The sequence below is a fragment of the Bufo gargarizans genome, chromosome 3 (genome assembly GCF_014858855.1).
Source record: "Bufo gargarizans isolate SCDJY-AF-19 chromosome 3, ASM1485885v1, whole genome shotgun sequence".
NCBI classification, from domain to species: domain Eukaryota; kingdom Metazoa; phylum Chordata; class Amphibia; order Anura; family Bufonidae; genus Bufo; species Bufo gargarizans.
In genome coordinates, this window is record NC_058082.1 from 479,120,131 (window position 1) to 479,145,878 (window position 25,748).

The window sequence follows — 25,748 nt, forward strand, 5'->3', positions numbered from 1 at the left end:
CGTGCGTCTGGCACGTCTGCACCATTTCAGATTCACAGTTCACACTGGCTAATCAGCTTTTCGCAGCGCAAAGATCCTGCTGCTGATTGGCCAGTGTGTAGGACTGGAGCAGCAGGCGCTCCGCTCGCATCCCGCTCGTTCCTGTGTCACTCACCGCGTCAAGGTCTGCCGACTACAGCCCGCCCCAGCCCAGAGAGACTAAAGGACTGCTCCGGAGACTGTCGAACCGGACTATAAGGTAAGTTACCTTATAGTAATTTACATGCACTAGAAAACTGATCCATACCCTGCCCAATTTAGCAAAGTGGCAAGATTGAGCAAAAAGTCACAATTGTTTGAGCAAACCAAATCTTGTGCAAAAATGTGTGGCTTCTTAGTGCCACAATTCTGGTGCAGGGGGAATGATAAATCTACCCATTGTGTTTTCTAGCACCTTCTGAACTATGTTATAGGCACAGGTGCTAACATTGTTGGGCCCATGGAGGGAAAAGTAGTGTAAATTAATGATGGCACACCAGGACCGGTGTAACGTTATACTTCCCTACCTCGTGAGATTTCCCTACTCTCGTCACTTCTGGTCGCAACGGACATGACGTAAGGAGGTGTTCAGCACCGCGCAGGCACACAGCGATGGGTTAGGGAAATTTCAAAGCAGAGTGCGCATGCGCCGGGAGCCTCGCTGGCGGTTAGAGTTGGGAAAAATTATGGGCCAGTGCGCAGGCGCGGTGATCGGATGGATGTTCTCAGCTGGACACCGGCCGACACTGTGCATGCGCTGGGAACCTCACCAGCGGTTAGGGTAGGGAAAAAGCACTGGCCCGTATGAACATCCATCCGATCACCGCGCCTGCGCACTGGCCCATAATTTTTCCCTACCCTAAACACCGGCGAGGCTCCTGGCGCATGCGTACTCTGCTGTGAAATTTCCCTAACCTGTCATTGTGCGCCTGCGCGACGCTGCACACCTCGTCACGTCATGTCCGGTGCGACCGGAAGTGACGAGGGTAGGGAAATCTCACAAAGTAGGGAAGTATAACGTTACACCGGCCTTTGTGGTGTGCGGGCTGGTAACTACTTGTTTGGATTGCCAGCCAGAACAACGTTAGCTCGCACGGGGCGCCTGAACACCTAAGGCCGGCTCTGCTGATGGGAGACAAAGGGAGTCTGTTCCTAGGTGGTGGGCACGATTGCCTGTGGCATGTAAGGGGGTAAACAGCCCAGTTCAGTGATCCAGCAACATGCAACAGCAATGCCAACGCTCTCTGCTGCACGGGTCTCCGTAAAAAGTCGCGGACCAGCCTAAAGCCCTTTAGTGGCCGCCATAAAAAGCTGTATTGGTGATCACTAAGGGGATACACACACACTGACTGACAGAGCAATTACCCTCTATTACCTTACATAGCTACATAATGGTACAAAGTAACCTAGTGTCAAGCAGAGACTCAGCAAGAAAGTACATCGCTGCTCATGATGCACTTTATCTACTTCAAATTAACAATCTACATTTTAATTACTTGGAAATGCTTTTAGAGCATTTCTGGCTAAACTGGAAACTGCTGAATTTGTGTGGCCTATAAGACAGCGAATTGCAGTTCCATTAACATATAAGCAGTGCCCCCTGCTGGTAACTGGACAGAAGTGCAACTTTCCCAGAAATCCTGTTGTAAACACAATTTTTGCAACAGAGCATACCATAAAGAAAGGGAAAGCTGGTAAACCGGAGACAGAATGAACAAGAATAGCGCAGTCCACACATATCACTGTGTTAGTTATTCAAACTATATACAGAAACTAAATATTTTATCTGTTTTCTTTTCTGATTCCATATTTGTATTCAATTTTTGCAGATGATTATGGGGGCTGCCAGCCACATAGCTATAGGAACCTGTAGTTTGGGCATGACGCATTGACTTCTACAGAAAAGTGTTGCAGGAATGACCTGTGCAGAGGTCACTGTGCAGTAAAGGGAGGAGATGATCTGTGACCATCACCTATTATGAATCCTCTGTTTTATATAGATATACAGCAAACGCATTGCTAAGGTCTCAAAAGATCCAGGGCCCAAGCCCCAAGGAATATGGCCTAGTTCTCTAAGTCTACCCCCCTCCTCTCACATACCGCATTTTGCTGTACCTGCTATACAGCAGCACATACCTGTCACATCCAGGGCCTCCAGGTGACGTCTCCTCTGATATACGTCGTCTGTCATCATCTTCTCCATTAGGTTCGTATAACTTCTCCCAGACACGCCTCGTCTCTGCAGAGTGTGACACACAGACATCTTAGCTTCCGCACATTTCTATCATCATCCCCCAACCTGGAGTCCCCACAGTGTTATCCTGCTGCTCGCTGTGCTCCTCAATACCCCCAAAAACTATCCTGAAGAAATATGAGTGCCCCTATAGTAATAGTGCTCCTCATAGACCCACCAATAGTAATTCCCTTCTAGAATGCCCCCATTAGTAATACTGCCCCCTACAGTTCCCCCAACAGTAATAATGCTCCCCAAGAATGCCCCCATTAGTAGAAGAGCCACCCAGTATTAATAATACCCTTACAGAGCCCCCAGTAGAAATAAGGCCCCCTATTTTTCTCACAGTTGTAATAAAGCTCTCTACAGACCCCTCAGTAGTAATAAGACCCCCACAGTGCTCTTAGTAGAAATAAGGCAGATCTATAAGTCCCTCCTATAGAGCCTCCAGTAGTAATAAGAATGCCTAATGCCCCCTGGATTTATAATACCCCTACAGTGCCCCCAGTATTTATACTGCCCCTTACTGTTATAATAGTCACCCTGAAGTGCCCCAGTATTTTATAATGCCCCCTGCAATTATATTCCTCTGTCCACTATACAGGTCCATGTAAATAACATCACACCATTTCTCCTGCCCCTCCAAAATACAGTCCTATGTAAATAATATCACTCCCCTCCAACATACAGTCCCATGTAAATAACACTATTTCCCTGTCTCCACCATACAGTCCCATGTAAATATTACATCACACCATCTCCACAGCCCCCTCCAAAATACAGTCCCATGTAAAAAACATCACCTCCTCCCCAGCAGTCTCCAACATGCAATCTCATGTAAACATCATCCTGCCCCCACCAGCCACCTTCAACATACAGTCCCATGTAAATAACATTGCCCCCTCAACATTCAGTCCCATGTTAATAACATGACCCCCCTCCCAAGCCACCTTCCAACACACAATACCATGTAAATAACATCCCTCCCTTCAGCCATAACATACAGTCCCAGTTAAATAACCACAACTCCCAGCATTGCTCTGCCTCTCCCTTCACTTACCTCTCCTCATGTAGCAGACATCACCACAGCTTCTTCCCCCAGGAATTCTCCTCTTCACTGCCGTCCTCTCCTGCACTGGTCACATGATGGTGACATCATCGCAGGTACTTCTCAACCACTGCCTGTTTTGCTGGTCACATGACCTGTGATGTCACCACAGATCCTTCAGATCTTCCAGTGTATTAGATTTAATTGTATTGCTGTCCTGAGGATGGCAATACAGTTGTATCTATCTGGCAGGCAGGACATTCTGGGAAGGGACAAAACATCAGGGGCCCAGGCCCCAAATGTTTTAACCTAGCAACGCCCCTGATATACAGTATGTTACCTTTCAATGTAATCATACCTGTGATGATAATGAGATAAATGCTAATAAGTGGTCTCTACAGAATAGGAAGAGCCAGCCTCATGGGAGGGCTCAGAGACAAAGTGAAAATGGCAATATTTCAGGATTTTTTTTTTTTTTTTTTTAATAATATATTAACATGAAAAATCTAAGAAAACCACAACAAATAAAAAAAAAAATGTTTAGCACAAAAACTTGACTTAAACAATAGGTCATTTTCAAATACTAGATTCTATTCAAAGGGTTTCTGTCACCAGTTTCAAAGCAATAGAACAGGCTGGCGTTAGATCATAACTGATCTGTCTTGGCTCTGTCCCGATACGTGGCGGCATCTTGGTGAAAAAAATTAAGTTTTTATATATGAAACTTAGCTTCTAGGATTAACAGAGGAGTTGCCACTACTCCTAGAGTCTTTCTGACGCACCCCCTGTACTTTGATTGACAGGGGCTGGCATCGTGAACATGTCTGACTTCTCATAAAGTCTCATGCTGTTCTGTGTGGATAAGTAACAGCGCAGGCGCAGTGCAGAAGAGAACTGCCGGCGAGCCTCTTACCTGTAATATGCCTGCTCCTCTATATGGAATAACCCTACCTGGTCTCAACGAACCAGAGACTGAAATTCTACTAAAAGGATTTTTGTACTGACAGCCTATCCTCCAGATAAGATTGGTGGTTGTCTGACACCCCACCCACCCTGCTGACAATCAGCTGTTCGGTAGCAGCGTCGGCACTACATAGCTTCTTCCATTGGATTGTGGACGGAGCTGGTTACTGCAGTGCTGATCCTATTGAAATGAATCTGAGCAGCGCTGCAATAACAGCTCTGTCCACAGCATAATAGACTGAGCTGTGCAGTTCTGGCCCTAGAGCTCATGAACAGCTGATCAGCGGGTGTTGAGTTGTCAGACCACTGCTGATCTGATACTGATGGCCTATCCTGTGGATTTTCTATCACATTATAAACGGCTTTTCCCTGGGGTTCTGGTCAGTGCTGCAGAGCCGATAAGAGATATGCTTACGGGTGCTCACATTGTCCTGGCCACCTATAGTGTGAAAGCACGGCCACCACTACTTGATTTACCGTGGCTGTAATCCCTGGATATGAGCTGTGTAAAATGAATCAAGCCAGCAAAGGAGCCAATATGGGCAATCACAGTCCAAGGTGATACAACAGCGCTCACCTGCCCACCGTCTGGGAAGAACGGAGGTGCCTGGAACACGGCATGCTTGTGCGAATCCAAAAAAACGATAAAATCTAGCTTTCCAACAAAAACTACTGTGTATGTGCTTCAACCACAATCTTATTCATAGTATACAGGGTACCAGAAATATAACATGGCGCTGCCCTGGCCTAGGGTCCAAAAGATCAGCTATTCCTGGTACAGGTAAGAAGCAGCATGTAATACTTCACCGTACTCTAGAGAGGTCCTATTAGACAGCCTATGACTGCATGCACTTCTACCATACAGCTGCTTTACCACTGAAATTGCCCAGGCTGATTGCCTCGATCCTGCAATGACCACTGTAACCTTGTAATGTGGGCGGACGTCTTATAATAATGTAAGCTGATTTTAAGCAGAGATAAATCATCAATAAAATGCTAATAATGTGTAAGTTTCTAAAATATATTTACCATAGAATAAATATATGTAACTAGAAAAGCTACAATTTCTGGGGAAATTATGTGAAGTGTTCTTGCCTCCACCAGAAGTCTACAACTGGAGTGGGCGGCGTGCCTGGGTGGAGTGGGCGGCGTGCCTGGGTGGAGTGGGCGGCGTGCCTGGGTGGAGTGGGCGGCGTGCCTGGTGGAGTGGGCGGCGTGCCTGGGTGGAGTGGGCGGCGTGCCTGGATGGAGTGGGCGGCGTGCCTGGGTGGAGTGGGCGGCGTGCCTGGTGGAGTGGGCGGCGTGCCTGGGTGGAGTGGGCGGCGTGCCTGGGTGGAGTGGGCGGCGTGCCTGGGTGGAGTGGGCGGCGTGCCTGGGTGGAGTGGGCGGAGTAACTGTTGTGTAGCTGGAGTAACTGTGGAAAGGTTGGACTGGACAGAGTAACTGTGTGGAGTGTTTAGAGTGAGTAAAGATAGTAAACATTACACTAAACAATTGATTGATCAAATTTAAAAAGTGCACATGGTAAGCTTGTTAGAGTGAGAAATGCATTTCAACTTTTATTTATAGAGCACATTTAATTGCAATGTTGTTGCCCAAAGAGCTTCAGAGTTACATTAAATCATACATTTATTTATAAAAACATTAGCAGCATATTTGTGTAGGTGGGCTTGATGAGGGAGCGGTGGCAGTTTAGAAATCCTGTCCTGATTTTTTTGTCATTTTGCTGGCTGCTCACAAACCTGGGTTCCTATGGCAACTCACTCTACAGCAAGGGCAGAGAAGGGCGGTTCAAAACAAACTACTCCAACTTGCTGACTTCACTGGCGGTTGCCATCTTCAAACGGTTGTAGTTTAACCCCTTCAACCCCGGGCCTGTTTTCACCTTCCTGCCCAGGCCATTTTTTTGCAAATCTGACATGTGTCACTTTATGTAGTGATAACTTTATAACGCTTTTACTTATCCAGACCATTCTGAGATTGTTTTCTCGTCACATATCGTACTTCATGACAGTGGTAAAATTGAGTTAAAAAAAATCATTTTTATTCATAAAAAAATACAAAATTTACCAAAAATTAGGAAAAATTAGCAAATTTCAATTTCTCTACTTTTATAATAGATAGTAATAACTCCAAAAATAGTAATTACTTTACATTCCCCATATGTCTATTTCATGTTTGGATCATTTTGAAAATGACATTTTATTTTTTGGGGACGTTACAAGGCTTAGAAGTTTGGAAGCAAATCTTGAAATTTTTCGGAAAATTTCCAAAACCCATTTTTTAACCTCTTCAGGACACATGACGTACCGGTACGTCATGTATGGTTCCGATCACCGCCGCCTGACGGGCGGTGATCGGACCCCGGTGCCTGCTCAAATCATTGAGCAGGCACCTAGGCTAAATGCGCCGGGGGGTCCTGTGACCCCCCCCCCCCCCCATGTCGTCGATCGCAGAAAACCGCAGGTCAATTCAGACCTGCGGTTTTCAGCGTTTCCGGGTTATTCGGGTCTCTGAAGACCTGATAACCCGGAACAGGATGGTGATGGTGGTGTCATTTTACCCCACCAATCACCATCCTGCAATCCTGAGAGGTGATGGTGACATCACCTCTCAGGATCGCCTCTGATTGGTTGGCGGGCGGGCCGGCGGCAGATTCAAATGTTGCCAGCGCTCCTCTCCTCCTCCTTTTGTGTCCCGGAGCCGGAGGAGAGAGGAGCGCTGCCTGCACCTCGTGGATTTGTGCCAGCATCACCCCATCTGTGCCCCCCAGGACCCGATCTGTGCCCCAGCACACCCCATCTGAACAGCAGGTACTTAGGGAAAGTATAGGGAAAGGTTGGGCTAGGCAGGGAAAATAAAGGGAAAGTTAGTTTGAAAAACTTTGATTGCATCACCCTAAGTTAGGGTGTCTGGGGTCCACAGCACAGCTGTGTGACCCTAGACACCCCCCCCCCCCCCCCAGGGGTGCTGCCGCTTGCCCCCCCCCCAACTTTTTTGGGGTGCAGGATTTTTATTTATTTTTTGTGTACGCTGACTGTGGCCAGCACTCTTAGCGTCCGGCCACTGTTAGCGCATCGCACCCCCCCCCCCCCCCCCCACACACACACACGCACACCAAATAAAGATTTACACACACACTCCCCTATGGCCCGCCGGACGTTCTCAGCCGAGGAGGCATACGCCCAGCTTGCCTCCAACTCAGAGAGTCCCAGTGAGGACGAGGATGACCCCACTTTCCTGTTGTCATCCGCGTCCTCCTTATCATCTAGCAATGATGATGAGCCCCCAAGGCGGCGGAGACGCCGCTAGGCGGAGCAAGGGGACCGCCATGTTAGGGACCCTGTGGCCCACCCTAGTACGAGCAGCTCTGGGGCTCATACTAGTTTTCCGGCCCACCAGTTAAATCAACCGGAGCAGCCTGCCGGTGAACTGGTGTACCCAAAAGCGATACGAGCCCGTGATTCCTGATTTTGTAGGCCAATCAGGAATCCAGATTGCCACAGTGGGCTACACTGAATATGACTTTTTTTGTCATTTTTTCAGTGACCCACTGGTAAATCTGATAGTGGAGCAGACGAATCTGTACGCCCAACAGTTCGTTGCTCAGCACCAGGGCTCCTTTTTGGCCAGGCCCGGTGGCTGGACGCCGGTCAGTGCAGCCGAGATGAGGACGTTTTGGGGCCTCGTGCTGCATATGGGCCTGGTCAAGAAACCCAGTGTCAGGCTGTACTGGAGTGGGGACGTCCTCTACCAGACCCGACTTTACAGTACGCCAATGACACTCTCCCGGTTTGAGGCCATCCGGAAAAGTCTGCATTATTCAGATAATGCAGCATGTCCCCCCCGAGGTGATCCTGCCCATGACCGTCTGTATAAGATACGGCCGGTCATCGATCACTTCGGGGCCAAATTCATGGAGGCCTATGTACCTGGAAGGGAGGTCGTGGTTGATGAGTCTCTCATTGCGTTCAAGGGGAGACTCATTTTCCGCCAGTATGTGCCCTCCAAGCGGCGAGGTATGGCGTGAAGCTATACAAAATTTGTGAGAGTACCTCAGGGTACACTTACAAGTTTCGTGTATACGAGGGGCGAGATTCCCGTATTCAACCCCCAGAATGTCCCCCCACTCTGGGTGTTACCGGGAAACTTGTGTGGGACCTTATGTACCCACCGCTAGATAAGGGTTACCACCTTTACGTGGATAACTTTTATACTAGTATCCCCTTGTTCCAGTCCCTTGCCGCCAGATCCACGTCCGCTTGTGGGACCGTGCGGAAAAATCAACGCGGCCTCCCTGCCCCCTCCAGGGTACCTATCCCTAGGGGTGAGACCCGTGCCCTTACCACTGGAAACCTGTTGCTGGTCAGGTATAAGGACAAGAGGGATGTCCTTGTACTGTCCACAATTCATGGTAACGGCATCACCCCTGTCCCTGTGCGAGGTACCGCGGCAACGGTCCTCAAGCCTGATTGTATTGTCGACTACAATCGGTATATGGGAGGAGTTGATCTCTCTGATCAAGTCCTCAAGCCATATGCCATGCGCAAAACCCGAGCATGGTACAAAAAAGTTGCGGTCTACTTGGTACAGGTTGCCATGTACAACACTCTTGTGCTGTCCCGGAGCGCTGGCAACAGAGGGACATTCCTTCAGTTCTATCGTCCCTGGCCAACACTTTCCAGGTGTGGTCCCCCATACTGGAAAGAAGGGACGAACCCAAAAAAGGTGCAGAGTGTGTCACAGGAGGGGGATACGGAAGGACACCACTACTCAATGTGACGCGTGCCCCGATCATCCGGGCCTCTGCATTATTGGTTGCTTCAGGGAGTACCACACTTCCATGGAGTACTAAATTTATATCCCAATTTAGCACTGACATCGGATAAAAAAACTGGTTCTCAGACTTAAGACTGAAAAAAATTGTAAAAACTAAAATAATTTATTAAAAGTATACAAATTAGGTATCTCAGCGTCGGTAAGAATCTCCTCTATAAAAATACCCCATGACCCAACCACCAAGATTAACACGGTCCCAAAAAAAAAATATATATATTTTTTTTTGTCACCTTACATAACAAAAAGTTTAATAGCAAGCGATCAAAAAGTCATATAGCCCCCAAAATAGTGCCAATAAAACAGTCCTCTCATCCCGCAAAAAATGAGCCCCCACATAAGATAATCGGCTAAAAAAAAAAAAAAAAATGACTCAAGACTTTGTATTGTATTTTTTTTTGTATCAAAAAGGATAATAAAGTCTAAAACCTAAATAATTGTAAAAAAAAAAAAGTTCTCTTATTAGATATTGCCGCGTCCGTAAGAATCTCCTCTATAAAAATACCCCATGACCTAACCCATTGAAAATGAGGGAGTGGTGGCAGTTTAGAAATCATGTCCTGATTTTTCAGCTCCCACTCTAGTTTTGAACATTCCGCCATTCATTCCTATTAGACCAATTTCGCCACATAAACGCTGATATTTCGTGAACCATTCGACGAAACGTTCCACAAAGTAATAGCACACCAATCAGGAACAATTCGCATGTTTCGGTATATTACTGTCTATGTAGTAAAAAAACTGTGGGAGGAATTAGGGTGGTAAACTTGGCTATAATAATAAGAATATATATGTGAGATAACATTAAGGCTACTTTCACACTGGCGTTTTTGGGTCCACCTGTGAGATCCGTTTGAGGGCTCTCACAAGCGGCCCAAAACGGATCAGATCAGCCCCAGTGCATTCTGAATGGGTAAGGATCCGTTCAGAATGCATCAATTTGGCTGCGTTTGGTCTCCGTTCTGCTTTTGAGGCGGACACTAAAACTCAGCTTGCAGCGTTTTGGTGTCCGCCTGACGATGCAGAGCCAAACAGATCCGTCCTGACTTACAATATAAGCCAATGGGGATGGATCCGATTTTACTGACAATATGGTGCAATTGAAAACGGATCCGTCCCCCATTGACTTTCAATGTAAGTCAAGACATATCCGTTTTGACTTAGACTTGCAAACGGATCTATTATGAATGGATACAAGCGTTTGCATTATCGGTGCGGATCAGTCTTTGCAGATACAAGAACGCAGGTGTGAAAGGAGCATTAGTGGTCTTGCCATGCAAGAACACTTAATTATAGCTGGGCAGCGATCCGCTACGGACGAAATGGAGCACTAAGAGATTAGGGGGAGGCCTAATGTTCCTGTTCACTTTGTGTAAAAAAAAAAAGCAAAAATACCTCTGGCTCTAAATGTCTCTTCCAACAGTAACACAGAGGTCTCAGAGACTCGCACCACCTCAGAGGAGATGGAGTTCAAGAAGGCCTTCTATTCAGTCCGTTTAGAGCCAGAGATATTTTTGCTTATTTACCATAAAACGTCATACCAACCTCCAAACTGAGGCAAGTCCTGTGTAAAAATAATAAATTTTGGCTATGTAAATGACGACGGACAGGGCACCTGCCCACCGTACATCCCCCATAGTAAAACCGAAAGAGATAAATGACGTTTTCTAGACTCTTTTTGGAATATCCTGCTTCTTCAATAGCAGAAAACTGTGTCTGCAGGACAGAGATACGGGTTCCCAGTGGGTAATGGATTAGAAACAAAGAGGCGGCAGAATTGTGATGACCTACTGCTTTCGAGGAAGTCCCTATTCTTGTAATGAGGTCTATTCTTAAACTTGCTGAACGGGTGTTTTGCTTTAAAGCATGGACTCTCTGCTCAGCAAGCATAGCTGCTGGATCAGCCTATTGACTATTGGATCTTTGTGCAGAGCAATTAGGCCGCAGAAAGCTAAAATCCATAGTGTACACATTAGCTCCATACGTCTCAGAGATGACAGCCGCTTCTCCTACCTTCTGAGGTGCTCATGCTCTTTCAGGAACAGCTCCGTTCTCCTGTTGTTAACGCCAGAGCCTGTTTTGTAAGATCTGTAAAAGCAGAAAACATGCACATAATTTACTTCAACAGCTTTACTGACTTTAAGCATGTGAAGTATTAAAAAGGTTTTTCCAAGACTTAAATACTGATGACCTATCGACTGGATAGGTCATCGGTATCTGATGAGTGGGGGTCCAACACCAGGGATCTCCGCCGATCAGTCGTTTGAGAAGGCAGCGGCGTTCACAGTAGTCCTGCGGCTTTTTCCAACTTTCCCTAGGCCAGTCACACCACGGTCATCAGTCACATGACCTAGGCGCAGCTCTGCCCCATAGAAGTGAATGAGGCTGAGCTGCGATACCAAGCACAGTCACTATAAAACATACTGTGCTGCGGTTGGTGAGGAGGGAGAAGGCAGCTGCACTTACAGGAGTGTCAGTGCCTTCTCAAACAGCTGATCGGTGGGGGTCCCGAGTGTTGGAATCCACCGATCAGATACTGATGACCTATTCAGAGGATAGTGGGTCTGACTCCCGGCACCCCCGCCGATCAACTCTCTGAAGAAGCTGTGGTGCAACAGAGCTCACTTTTCGTAGGCCAGTGACATTATGTACATTGCTCAGTTGCTCAAGTGAATGGGCCTGAGCTGCAATACCAAGCAAAGCCACTATGCAATATACTGCGCTGTGCCTGGTAAGCGATGAGGAAGCCACAGTGATCACCATGGCCTCCTTAAACAGCTGATCGTCAGGGGTCCCGGGAGTAAGACCACCACCAATTAGATATTGATCACCTATCTTGAGGATAGGCCATCAATATCAAAATGTTAGACAACCCCTTTGATACTGGTTGTTCTGGGTATATTTCCTTGAATGGTACAAAGCAGCAATAACCAGCATAGCCAGCACTTAAAACAAATGTCAGCTGATATCTGGATATGACAGAGGGAGAGAAGCTAAGCTCTGTAATATATAGGTTTAGATATTTTGGACCACGATTTCTGTGTAAAAAGCACAGGACTCCTAGGGGTGACCGTGAGAGTCCTGGTTACCCTGCCCACACAAGATAACTGAAAGCCTTCTGTGTACACACACTGGGAAAACTGGCAAACACTTTGTGAAGGTCGACACATCAGGGGTCATTTATGACCAAATATACGGCACTTTTTACTTTTTTAGAGTATATTTGGTATAGGTTTTTTCGCAAAGGTGATTTGAGTCAAAACCTGCAACCTATTCCCCTTACACGCCACGCACGGCAGCTCTGAAAAAGGAGGCGTGATGTGCGAGGGAAAGAGGACAGGCAGGCCCGTCTCATTCATCATTTACTACGTTTTTGGCGTAGAAAATGATCTAAATTTACGCCAGCAAGGGAGCTGGTGTAGATTTAAGGCTGTTGTACATAACTTAGGCCCATCAAGCTCCAGAGCAGGGTTATTAAGACTGGAGTCTAAAACACTGGTCTTAATAAATTACCCCAATTGCCTGTCCTAGTATTTCTGTCAGGATTTACTCTGCTTTTTACCCTGCCACCCTGCTTCAAATCATAAAAACTATAGCCTACTCTCAGATGGGACTGCAGAAACAGCCCGACAGGTTCAACTTAAATTATGGGGTTGTGTAGTGTGGAGCAATGTAAGCAATGACGGAGCGGCAGCACTTGCCTGAGCTATGAGGCCCCCTCAAATAGCTGTTCAGCAGGGACCCTCGCAATTTGATATTTATCACCTATCTGGGGGCGCTGCCATTACTCCTAGAGGCTCAACTCTCTCTGCGACTGCTGCACCCTCTGCACTTTGATTGACAGGGCCAGGCAGTGTAAAAGTCATCATGCTTGTCTGGCTCTGTCAATCAAAGTGCAGAGGGTGCAGCAGTTGTAGAGAGATCTGAGCCTCTAGGAGTAACAACAATGCCCCCATTGCTCCTAGAGGCTCATTTGAGATGTTTTTTTTTACTGTAAGAGCAGTATGGAGCTGTCTGCCTGAGGAGGTGGTGATGGTGAACTCACTAAAAGAGTTCAAGAGAGGCCTGGATGTATTTCTGGAGTGTAATAATATTACAGGCTATAGTTATTAGATTTCTGGAGATGGGTTGTTGATCCAGGGAGTTATTCTGATTGCCTGATTGGAGTCGAGAAGTAATTTTTTCCCCTAAAATGAGGAAAATTGGCTTCTATCTCAGTTTTTTTTTTCCTTCCTCTGGATAAACTTGAAGGATAACAGGCCGAACGTGATGGACAAATGTCTTTTTTTCAGCCTTACAAACTATGAGGCATTTTAGACATCGGTCTTAAAGGGATTCTGTCACCTCTTTTTACCCTATAGAGATGCGGACATGCACAGCTAGATCGCCGCTAGTATGTCCGCAATATACCTTTCCCATATCTCTGAGTGGTTTTATTGAGTGTAAAAAATGATTTTATATATATGTAAATCAGCCTGGTAAGGAGCCCAAGGGGCTGCACTAACCGTTCTGGAGCCCAGCCATGCCCCCTGTGAAGGAGCCCAGCACTGCCTGTAACCACGAATCTCCTCCTTGCTCACGAAGTCAGATCGCCGTAATCTCGCAATGCACAAGCTCGCGCATGTGCAGTGCCGGCATAGTGTTCCTTCCCTGTGCTGACCTTTTTTTTATGAAACAGGCGTAGAAAATGGTAAATGAGACGGGTCTGTCAGCCTGTCCCCTTCCCTGCTCACGCCAGGCCCACAATTTTAGATCTGACATGAACGGAGAGAATTGCAGATTTAGGTGCATTTCAGATTGATAAATGACCCCCCAATGTTACTATTCTGAGGATAGGTCATCAATATAAATTGCTGCACAACCCCTGTAAAGGGTCATAGATGGAGCAGACACAGAAGTTCCTTGCCCGATTTAGTGTAAAACAGAAAGCAATAGTCTGCAGATGTAGTAAAAGAGAAAGCTGCTGAAAATGTTCAAGACCAAGATCTACGAAATTCCCTTTAATGTAATGCAGTGAAACCTCATTTAGACCAACTTCCAAAACTGCTCAGAAAATTAATCTTCGAGGAGGTTGGTCCTCTCAAAGAAGAGCCCAATACAGTAAAGAGAATAAGGAATTAAAAACCCATTACAGAAAAATCTAATTTAGACCAACCTAGCCTTTTGGAAAGATTTCTATATACTTGGAAAAACTCATGAAAATAAAATGAGCACTGGAACTGTAGTAAATAGAAATATCATTCCTCTTTATATTACTTTTATGGCTCTTTTCTTATATTGCAATATTTTCATTACAACTACAAAACTGTCAGGGCAAACTATACAACCCTTACCACATAGGTCTAAAAATAATAATCCCATAAACTCCAGAGGCTCCCAGTGCTGCTCCTCTGCTGAGTAGTGCTGCACAGTAACCATGAGAGAAATAACACGGGATGTGCCGTAATATTAGAGCCATAAACCTTTAAAGAAAAGCAGCACTCAGCACGGACCACTCAAGCCATCTGCGGAGAGTCTCTAACATCATTTGTGACTTACTCAATATCCTTCCGCACTGATCCCAAGAGGTCTTCTCTTTCTCGAATTGCTTGGAAATTAGCTTTTGTTTTGTGGAATTCATGTGTGTAATCCTGTAAAACAGCATTCTCATCTATTAATAAATCTGCTGTATAATGACTTGAAGGGGTTTTCCGGGAATTTAATATTGATGACCTATCTTCATGATAGGTCATCCACATCAGATCGGCAGGGGGTCAGAAACCCGCACCGATCAGTTGGTTGAAGGGAAGGCCGTGCTCCATGTGTTGTTTGTTTACCTGCTCGCAGTCGACAGCACCGTGGTGAGCACGACTAACTGCAAGCTGCACCATTCATTTCAATGGGACAGCTCTGTAGTATTCAAGAGTATAGGAACGAGCCATCCCATAGAAGTGAATGGGACAGTTTGTAAGTGCACCTGCTCATCACTGCGCTGTCGACAGCGAGCAGGTAAACAAACAAGAGAAGGCTCGGCTCGCATGGAGTGCGGCCTTCCCTTCAACCAGCTGATTCGCAGGGGTGCCGGCTGTCAGACTGATCTGATATTGATGACCTATCTTGAGGAAAGATCATCAATATTAAAATCCTGGAAAACCCCTTTAAGAGCAAGTGAACAAACACGCAGATTAAGGCCACATGCACATGGCTGTTGCCGTTTTGTGATTTGTAAAATACAGAAATACAGCCATGTGCATCCAGCAAATGCATATTCTTGTTCACAAAACGGACAACAATGGTACATGTAGTATAAATTTCGGAACTGCCGCACGGATGCGGAGAGCACACAGATAAAATCTGTGTGCTGTCCACATTTTTTGCAACCCAATACAAATGAACAGGTCTGCATGGGATCAGCAAAAAATGCTGACCCAAAATACGGTGATGTGCATGAGGTGAAAAACAAATCATAACTAGGAAGCAAAGCATTTTGCTAAAAACTAATATGAAGGCATTTTTTTAAATCATTCCCATCATTATTTTGTTTGGAAGGAAGAGAGTTACCAGATTCTTTAAACTGATCTCTCCGAGTCTACAGTAATGGAAAGCCTGAGAACTATACAACATTTCTAGAGTGTAATGGAAGGAGCATAAAGGGGTTGATGACTTATCCTCAGGGAGATTTTAGAGCAAAATCCACCAGAAAACTGATGCATTTTCAATAGTTAGTTTGCCCCCATGTGAGCACTTCAAAAATCTTCATTTTAGCAAACCTCTGTGATGTCACTGTGACATCATCATGAGACTGCTGGAAACCTTTTACATGCACACATCTTCTTTATGTGTCCACCTGCATCCTCTATTAGAGCTCATGCACACGGACGTGTTTTGTGGTCCGCAAAACACGGATTACGGCTGTGTGCATGCCACCATTTTTTTTTTTTTACTTCTGTAGAAACGTCCTATCCTTGCACACAAAAAGGACAAGAATAGGACACGTTCAATTTTTTTGCAGGGCCGCAGAGTGGACGTGCGGATGAGGACACCATATGGTTGGTGTGCTGTCTGCATCTTTGGCGGCCCAAATGAAATGACTGGGTCCAGATCTGATTCTGCAAAAAATACGGATCGGATGCAGACTGAAGCTACAGTGGTGTGCATGAGCCCTTACCTGCCTTGGGCAGCAGCCTCATACTGAACTGGATACTGCTGACACATGTCCAGCCAATATCGCTCATACTCATGATTATTAAAATAATAATCCCATAAACTCCAGAGGCTCCCAGTGCTGCTCCTCTGCTGAGTAGTGCTGCACAGTAACCATGAGAGAAATAACACGGGATGTGCTGTAATACCTGTGTAATAACAATTCTGAAGCATCTATTCTTTTAACTATGTTGTGCCATTCCTTTATTATTTCAACTAGAAGTTATGAATGAATTGCTAGCAGTCTGCAGTTAGGGTATAGAGGGGTGATAACAAGTTGGGGGGAGGGGTGTCCCTGCACAGTCTGAAAATAGCAGCACTGATTGGATAGAGCGAGTCTGTGCAGGCACACACCCACAACCGGTTACCTCCCCTCTGTACCCTTACTGCAGGCTGCTAGCAATTCATTCATAACTTCTAGTAAAAATAATAAAGGAATGACACAACATACAGACATAAGAATAGATTCTCCAGAATTGTTGTTATATGGGGAATGTATGAAGCTATTAAAACAGGCATGTCAGGAGTGGTGAGAGGTCCTCTTTAACCACTTCAGCCCCCTTAGCTTAAACACCCTCAATGACCAGGCCACTTTTTACACTTCTGCACTACACTACTTTCACCGTTTATTGCTCGGTCATGCAACTTACCACCCAAATGAATTTTACCTCCTTTTCTTCTCACTAATAGAGCTTTCATTTGGTGGTATTTCATTGCTGCTGACATTTTTATCTACATGTCTTTGATAAAAAAAAATGTTTGGGTAAAAAAAAAACAATGGTTTGGGTAAAAGTTATAGCGTTTACAAACTATGGTACGAAAATGTGAATTTCCGCTTTTTGAAGCAGCTCTGACTTTCTGAGCACCTGTCATGTTTCCTGAGGTTCTACAATGCCCAGACAGTAGAAAACCCCCACAAATAACCCCATTTCGGAAAGTAGACACCCTAAGGTATTCGCTGATGGGCATAGTAAGTTCATAGAACTTTTTATTTTTTTTCACAAGTTAGCGGAAAATGATGAATTTTTTTTTTTCCTTACAAAGTCTCATATTCCACTAACTTGTGACAAAAAATAAAAACTTCCATGAACTCACTATGCCCATCATGAAATACCTTGGGGTGTCTTCTTTCCAAAATGGGGTCACTTGTGGGGTAGTTATACTGCCCTGGCATTTTAGGGGCCCAAATGCGTGCGAAGTAGTTTGAAATCAAAATCTGTAAAAAATGGCCGGTGAAATCCGAAAGGTGCTCTTTGGAATGTGGGCCCCTTTGTCACCTAGGCTGCAAAAAAGTGTCACACGTGGTATCGCCGTACTCAGGAGAAGTTGGGGAATGTGTTTCGGGGTGTCATTTTACATATACCCATGCTGGGTGAGATAAATATCTTGGTCAAATGCCAACTTTGTATAAAAAAAAAATGGGAAAAGTTGTCTTTTGCCGAGATATTTCTCTCACCCAGCATGGGTATATGTAAAATGACACCCTAAAACATATTCCCCAACTTCTCCTGAATACGGCGATACCACATGTGTGACACTTTTTTGCAGCCTAGGTGGGCAAAGGGGCCCACATTCCAAAGAGCACCTTTCGGATTTCACCGGCCATTTTTTACAGATTTTGATTTCAAACTACTTTGCACGCATTTGGGCCCCTAAAATGCCAGGGCAGTATAACTACCCCACAAGTGACCCCATTTTGGAAAGAAGACACTCCAAGGTATTTCGTGATGGGCATAGTGAGTTCATGGAAGTTTTTATTTTTTGTCGCAAGTTAGTGGAATATGAGACTTTGTAAGAAAAAAAAAATAAATCATTTTCCGCTAACTTGTGACAAAAAAGAAAAAATTCGAGGAACTCGCCATGCCCCTCACGGAATACCTTGGGGTGTCTTCTTTCCAAAATGGGGTCACTTGTGGGGTAGTTATACTGCCCTGGCATTTTAGGGGCCCAAATGCGTGAGAAGTAGTTTGAAATCAAAATCTGTAAAAAATGGCCTGTGAAATCCGAAAGGTGCTCTTTGGAATGTGGGCCCATTTGCCCACCTAGGCTGCAAAAAAGTGTCACACATGTGGTATCGCCGTACTCAGGAGAAGTTGGGGAATGTGTTTTGGGGTGTCATTTTACATATACCCATGCTGGGTGAGAGAAATATCTCGGCAAAAGACAACTTTTCCTATTTTTTTTTTATACAAAGTTGGCATTTGACCAAGATATTTCTCTCACCCAGCATGGGTATATGTAAAATGACACCCCAAAACACATTGCTCAACTTCTCCCGAGTACAGCGATACCACATGTGTGACACTTTTTTGCAGCCTAGATGCGCAAAGGGGCCCAAATTCCTGTTAGGAGGGCATTTTTAGACATTTGGATCCCAGACTTCTTCTCACGCTTTAGGGCCCCTAAAAAGCCAGGGCAGTATAAATACCCCACATGTGACCCCATTTTGGAAAGAAGACACCCCAAGGTATTCAATGAGGGGCATGGCGAGTTCATAGAAATATTTTTTTTTTTGGCACAAGTTAGCGGAAATAGATTTTTTATATATTTTTTTCTCACAAAGTCTCCCTTTCCGCTAACTTGGGACAAAAATTTAAATCTTTCATGGACTCAATATGCCCCTCAGCGAATACCTTGGGGTGTCTTCTTTCCGAAATGGATGTCACATGTGGGGTATTTATACTGCCCTGGCATTTTAGGGGCCCTAAAGCGTGAGAAGAAGTCTGGAATATAAATGTCAAAAATATTTTACGCATTTGGATTCCGTGAGGGGTATGGTGAGTTCATGTGAGATTTAATTTTTTGACACAAGTTAGTGGAATATGAGACTTTGAAAGAAAAAAAGAAAAAAGAAAATCAATTTCCGCTAACTTGTGCCAAAAAAATGTCTGAATGGAGCCTTACAGGGGGGTGATCAGGGAGTCTATATGGGGTGATCACCACCCTGTCATTGATCACCCCCCTGTAAGGCTCCATTCAGACGTCCGTATGTGTTTTGCGGATCCGATCCATGGATGCGTGGATCCGTAAAACACATACGGACGTCTGAATGGAGCCTTACAGGGGGGTGATCAATGAGTGTATATGGGGTGATCACCCCCCTGTAAGGCTCCATTCAGACGTCTATATGTGTTTTGCGGATCCGATCCATGGATGCGTGGATCCATAAAACACATACGGACGTTTGAATGGAGCCTGACAGGGGGGTCATCAATGACAGGGGGGGGGGGGTCATCAATGACAGGGGGGGGGGGGGTCATCAATGACAGGGGGGGGGGGGTCATCAATGACAGGGGGGGGGGGGGTCATCAATGACAGGGGGGGGGGGGGGTCATCAATGACAGGGGGGGGGGGTCATCAATGACAGGGGGGGGGTCATCAATGACAGGGGGGGGTCATCAATGACCGGGGGGGGGGGGTCATCAATGACAGGGGGGGGGGGGGTCATCAATGACAGGGGGGGGGGGTCATCAATGACAGGGGGGGGTCATCAATGACAGGGGGGGTCATCAATGACCGGGGGGGGGGGGGTCATCAATGACCGGGGGGGGGGTCATCAATGACCGTGGGGGGGGTCATCAATGACCGTGGGGGGGGGGGTCATCAATGACCGTGGGGGGGGTCATCAATGACCGTGGGGGGGGTCATCAATGACCGTGGGGGGGGTCATCAATGACCGTGGGGGGGGGGGTCATCAATGACCGTGGGGGGGGGGGTCATCAATGACCGTGGGGGGGTCATCAATGACCGTGGGGGGGGTCATCAATGACCGTGGGGGGGGGTCATCAATGACCGTGGGGGGGGGGGGTCATCAATGACCGTGGGGGGGGGTCATCATGACCGTGGGGGGGGTCATCAATGACCGTGGGGGGGGGTCATCAATGACCGTGGGGGGGGTCATCAATGACCGTGGGGGGGGTCATCAATGACCGTGGGGGGGGGTCATCAATGACCGTGGGGGGGGTCATCAATGACCGTGGGGGGGGGTCATCAATGACCGTGGGGGGGGGGTCATCAATGACCGTGGGGGGGGTCATCAATGACCGTGGGGGGTCATCAATGACCGTGGGGGGTCATCAATGACAGTGGGGGGTCATCAATGACAGGGGGGGTCATCAATGACAGGGGGTGATCAGGGAGTGTATATGGGGTGATCACCCCCCTGTCAGGCTCCATTCAGACGTCCGTATGTGTTTTGCAGATCCGATCCATGGATGCGTAGATTCGTAAAACACATACAGGCGTCTGAATGGAGTCTTACAGGGGGGTGATCGATGACAGGGGGGTGATCAGGGAGTGTATATGGGGTGATCACCCCCCTGTCATTGATCACCCCCCTGTAAGGCTCCAGTCAGACGTCCGTATGTGTTTTGCGGATCCGATCCATGGATGCGTGGATCCGTAAAACACATACGGACATCTGAATGGAGTCTTACAGGGGGGGGTGATCAATGGCGGGGGGGGTGATCAATGACGGGGGGGGTGATCAGTGACGGGGGGGGTGATCAGTGACAGGGGGGGGTGATCAGTGACAGGGGGGGTGATCAGTGACAGGGGGGGGGTGATCAGTGACAGGGGGGGGGGTGATCAGTGACAGGGGGGGTGATCAGTGACGGGGGGGGTGATCAGTGACGGGGGGGGGTGATCAGTGACAGGGGGGGGGTGATCAGTGACAGGGGGGGGGGTGATCAGTGACAGGGGGGGGGGTGATCAGTGACAGGGGGGGGTGATCAGTGACAGGGGGGGGTGATCAGTGACAGGGGGGGTGATCAGTGACAGGGGGGGGGTGATCAGTGACAGGGGGGGGGGTGATCAGTGACAGGGGGGGGGGTGATCAGTGACAGGGGGGGGGGTGATCAGTGACAGGGGGGGGTGATCAATGACAGGGGGGTGATCAGGGAGTCTATATGGGGTGATGAGGGGTTCATAAGGGGTTAATAAGTGACAGGGGGGGGTGTAGTGTAGTGGTGGTTGGTGCTAATTTACAGAGCTACCTGTGTCCTCTGGTGGTCGATCCAAGCAAAAGTGACCACCAGAGGACCAGGTAGCAGGTATATTAGACGCTGTTATCAAAACAGCGTCTAATATACCTGTTAGGGGTTAAAAAAAAAATCGCATCTACAGCCTGCCAGCGAACGATTGCCGCTGGCAGGCTGTAGATCCAGTCTCTTACCTTCCGATCCTGTGAACGCGCGCGCCTGTGTGCGCGCGTTCACAGGAAATCTCGCCTCTCGCGAGATGACGCACGGTTGCGTCCAGGAGGAATGAATCGACCGCCTCCAGGACGCATCCGTGCGTTAGGCGGTCCTGGAGCGGTCAAAGCTCACTTGGTTGATTCTGTATCTCCTATGAATTTCTATGGAGGGGCAGACAAATGCTGGTCTTAGATCCATACAACGCCTTCCACTATGGCTGTACTCAAGAGGAACATTGGTTTCCCTTTCCAGTGATCACTGGACTCAGAGGTCAGACACCCACAGATGCAACATTCAACTATTTGTCTAGGTCTAGGATTAGGGGAAAAAAAAGGGCTGTTTTCTTCCAAAAAACAGCACCACATAGAATGTGTCGGCAGATAAGAACCATTTGGCCCATCTAGTCTGCACCTGTCCAAAGGTTGTGTGGTACAGCAGCGGAGATGAGATACCAGACAAAACCCATGGACAAGTGTGATACTGTTTTTGGAAGAAAACTGTGCTGTTTTTCTAATCCAGACAAAATGTGAACCACAGTTACCAGCATATTACGTAACCTACCTGTAATATATCTCGGTGTCTCTGCAATGTGTGCATTAGTGCTGCGTTTATTGATGTCACCCCAGCAGTACTGCTGTACTCAGCCATTTTGTCATTCACGCCAGTAAGCTACAAAATATTCAAAGACAAAAGAAATCATAAGTCAGTAACAATTAGTAAATCAGTTGATATGAATAGTCTCCCCTGTCCCCCTTACACATCTATCGTTACGGATGCCGAAAGTTTGGTATTTAGACATTGAATCAAGTGAAGGAAGGGATGGGAAGAAGCAAGAAAAACAAGGAAAAAAAAGTGTAAAGAAAAGGTGGAGTGGAGAAAAGGGGATAAAGCGAGAGAAAGTCACCAAAGCCCCATTAACACTTAGTGGAATCCATACATTTTGTGGAGTTTACCCGGAGGGGTTGTATGTGTGAATGCAAACATCTGCAATATCTGTCCTGGACTTTACGCAGACTTTTTCTCCTCAGAGCCATAGTACTACCTCCGGGTTTTGTCCGCGTGAGCTCATGTGTAAAAACAAGAGTAAAATGTTCCAGAAAATCAGTGGGCCATGCTTAAATTTACCACCCCTTGCCTGGGGATCTGGAACATTTTCCTTGTAGTGAGAACACACCCGACATGGAACATCTCTGGGTAAAAGTCCAACTTGGTAAATCTCCAGACCCGATCATCTGGAAATATTCCAGAGTTTAGGTGTGAAAGCAACTCAAGAGAACAAAATCTATTCCTGTCCTGGCAGCTCTATAGCAGTGGTGCGGCCCTCTCTGTGAGCACCCGCAACCTGGAAAATTGGATTTTTTGTGCTTAAAGGGATTCTGTCACCAGGTTTGGGGCTATAGAGCTGCGGACATGCACGGCTAGATCGCTGCTAGCATGTCCGCAATATATGTGTCCTATAGGGCTGTGTGATTTTAATGTCTTTAAAAAAGGATTTTATAGATATGTAAACGAGTGTTGAATGTGTCCAAGGGGCTGTACAAATCTTACTTGTGCCCAGCCGTGCCCAGCCACGCCCGCCTGTGAAGGAGCCCAGCACCGCCAATGTCTCCTCCTTTCATCAACGATAGATAGCCGTAATCTCGCGATGCGGGAGCTCGCGCATGCGCAGTTCTTTCCCTGAGGCTGATGCCAGCACAGGGAAGGAACACTATACCGGCACTGCGCATCGCGAGATTACAGCTATCTATCGTTGATGAAAGGAGGAGACATAGGCGGTGCTGGGCTCCTTCACAGGCGGGCGTGGCTGGGCACAAGTAAGATTCGTACAGCCCCTTGGACACATTCAACACTTATTTACATACCTATAAAATCCTTTTTTTAAAGACATTAAAACCACACAGCCCTATAGGACACACATATTGCGGACATGCTAGCGGCGATCTAGCTGTGCATGTCCGCATCTCTATAGCCCCAAACCTGGTGACAGAATCTCTTTAACTGTAAAATCTTTTTCTCGCTGAGTTCATTGGGGGACACAGAAGACCATGGGTACAGATGCTGCCACTAGGAGGTGACACTAAGCAAAAAAATAAAAATAAGTGTTAGCTCCTCCTCTCAGCTATACCCCTCCTGCAGACACTGAGCTGATCAGTTTGTACAAAATCAGTAGGAGCAGCCATGAGAAGCCAACAGAAAACAATAAAAAGTAAGAAAGGCAAAGATGGGTCATCATCAAGAACCAGAAGGACCCATCTAGGAGAACCAGCAATGTACATACCGGGTATCATTAAGGGACACAGAAGACCATGGGATGTTAAAGAGCAGTACCATAGGGAGGAAACAGAACGACACACCAGGAATACCGATTGGAAGAAGACGAACTGAAAATAGCGTCTGGATATCAAGGGCCAAAGAACTTCAGATGTGACAAAACTTGCCCCATGGGGGAAGAACTAAGCATGACCGAAGGCAAAGGCCCCACACACCATACCGGACTGCCAGAAGAGAAGAACACTCCAGCGGGACCATGACGAACAAGTCAGGGCTAGATAACCTGCAGGTCAAGCATGAGAAGTGCCCACAAGAAAAAATTATTGAGGGAGTGAGAAGAAACCCAAAAGGGAACAAGGCAGTGGAACAGACCCAAAACTGACAAAAAAAAAATTGGGGAGTAACCGGGTAGGAAAAGAGTGTCCTCCGGGATCAAAAACGTCCCCTTCAAACATACAACCAAAGGGGGTTTTCTTCATAAGAATGTTCCCCCAGGAAAACGCCAATGTGGTAAGCAGAGGCAAGTAGAGGAGGACCTTAAATTCCATAACAAGAGAGGAGAGAAGCCGTCTGATACTCTATGAAAGGTTGCCTGAACTGGCAGACCTAATCGGGGCCTGCAGACAGGAACCAGAGATAGGAATACTGCGCCAGGAAGCAAGTGTGGACCCCGAGCGCCACAAAGCCCCAGATAAAAACTGGTAACAGAACCAACACCACCTGCGCAGGCACCCCACAGAAGAAATGGGGCATGCGAGAACCCAATGGCTATAAACACTGGCCGAGCAGGCAGTAACAGAATGTGGGAGACTGCAACTACTAGCCCTGCGGAAGGGGAGAAGCAGAAGCAGCTGATGCAGCTTAGTAGAAAACCATCAGTTAGGGGTGACAACAAGGGCAGTACGACCGCTCGACCCGGTGAGGGGAGCCATGCAGACAACTCACATATGCAAACGGAATAAGTGCATACCCAAATTCCACACGGAGGGAACGCGGATGCTGTCACCATAGTAAATTGTAGAGGCGATCCGGAACATTTAAAAGGGAACAAGGCGCTAAGCCAGCGCAATAGAAATCGGTAGGTTATACCAGGTACAGAAAACGTACTAATGCCCAGCAGAAGTGAGCAAACCCTTCAGCGTGTCATGGCAGAACATAACCAAAGTGCCCCCTGTTGAAGAAGGATATCTAGACACGATCCCAACTACAACTAGCGAAAAGGCACCATGCCTAAAAGGAGAAATGCTGTGTAGATGCCGCCGGAAAGCCAGGGCCGATACTCCACATGGAGGAAGATGATGTGGAGAAAACCATAAATGTAGTGTCTCCCGCCCATGCGTCTTGTAAGCCGCAGTTGAAGAATGAACGCAAAAATTCCCCCTGGGAAGGGTTCACGCCGTAGTAGCCACGGAACCGTAGTAGCCAGAATATCTATGGGCAGCGCAAAGACTGCCTCACAGGGGTGAGGCAATAGCAACAACACCTGAAAATGAGGACAACAGCAACAGCCACCAAGAATTGGTGCTAGCGCAACACTCCACCTGAGAAAGAAGAAAACTGGCAATCAGAGCAGACGTTCCACCTATGGAAGGAGTGTGGACGCCGGGCGTGCCAATGACAATCAACCAAATGAGATTGCCCCTCACAGGGAAAGGTATGAGGTATACCAACAGCCTGTTAGCGCTACAGGCCGACCTTGAAGACAAAGGCTGCACGTAGGCGCCAGCCACCAATCTAAACTAAGACTACATGAGGAAGGGGGTAGTGTGTAGCAGTATCCAGCAGTAGTGTCAAAATACCACCTATGACGGGGGATAAGACGATTGTAGGTACCGTGTCTAGCCAATAGGCCACCCATGGAACGGGATGCCTTGGGACAAGGAACAAATGAGAGTAGTCGAGGAAGACCATGTTGAAGCAATTACTCTACCCAAGAAAGACAGATAATGTAATAGGAGGAAAGGTTTCCAGTGGTCGTGGAATTACTCCGCTGACAGGAAAA

The 25,748-nt window shown here is 47.0% G+C and overlaps 1 protein-coding gene across 2 annotated transcripts in view; it reads right to left on the bottom strand.

Annotated features, from left to right (window-relative positions):
* Window positions 1-25,748, bottom strand: part of GOSR1 (golgi SNAP receptor complex member 1) — a 130,619-nt gene that overhangs the window by 87,829 nt on the left and 17,042 nt on the right. For both annotated transcript variants that reach the window (XM_044283783.1, XM_044283782.1), the window contains exons 4-6: window positions 22,037-22,144; window positions 14,637-14,728; window positions 11,112-11,186 (exon numbers count right to left, since the gene is read on the bottom strand). In XM_044283783.1, the coding sequence (XP_044139718.1) occupies window positions 11,112-11,186; window positions 14,637-14,728; window positions 22,037-22,144 (275 nt within the window). The remainder of the gene's footprint in view (window positions 1-11,111; window positions 11,187-14,636; window positions 14,729-22,036; window positions 22,145-25,748) is intronic.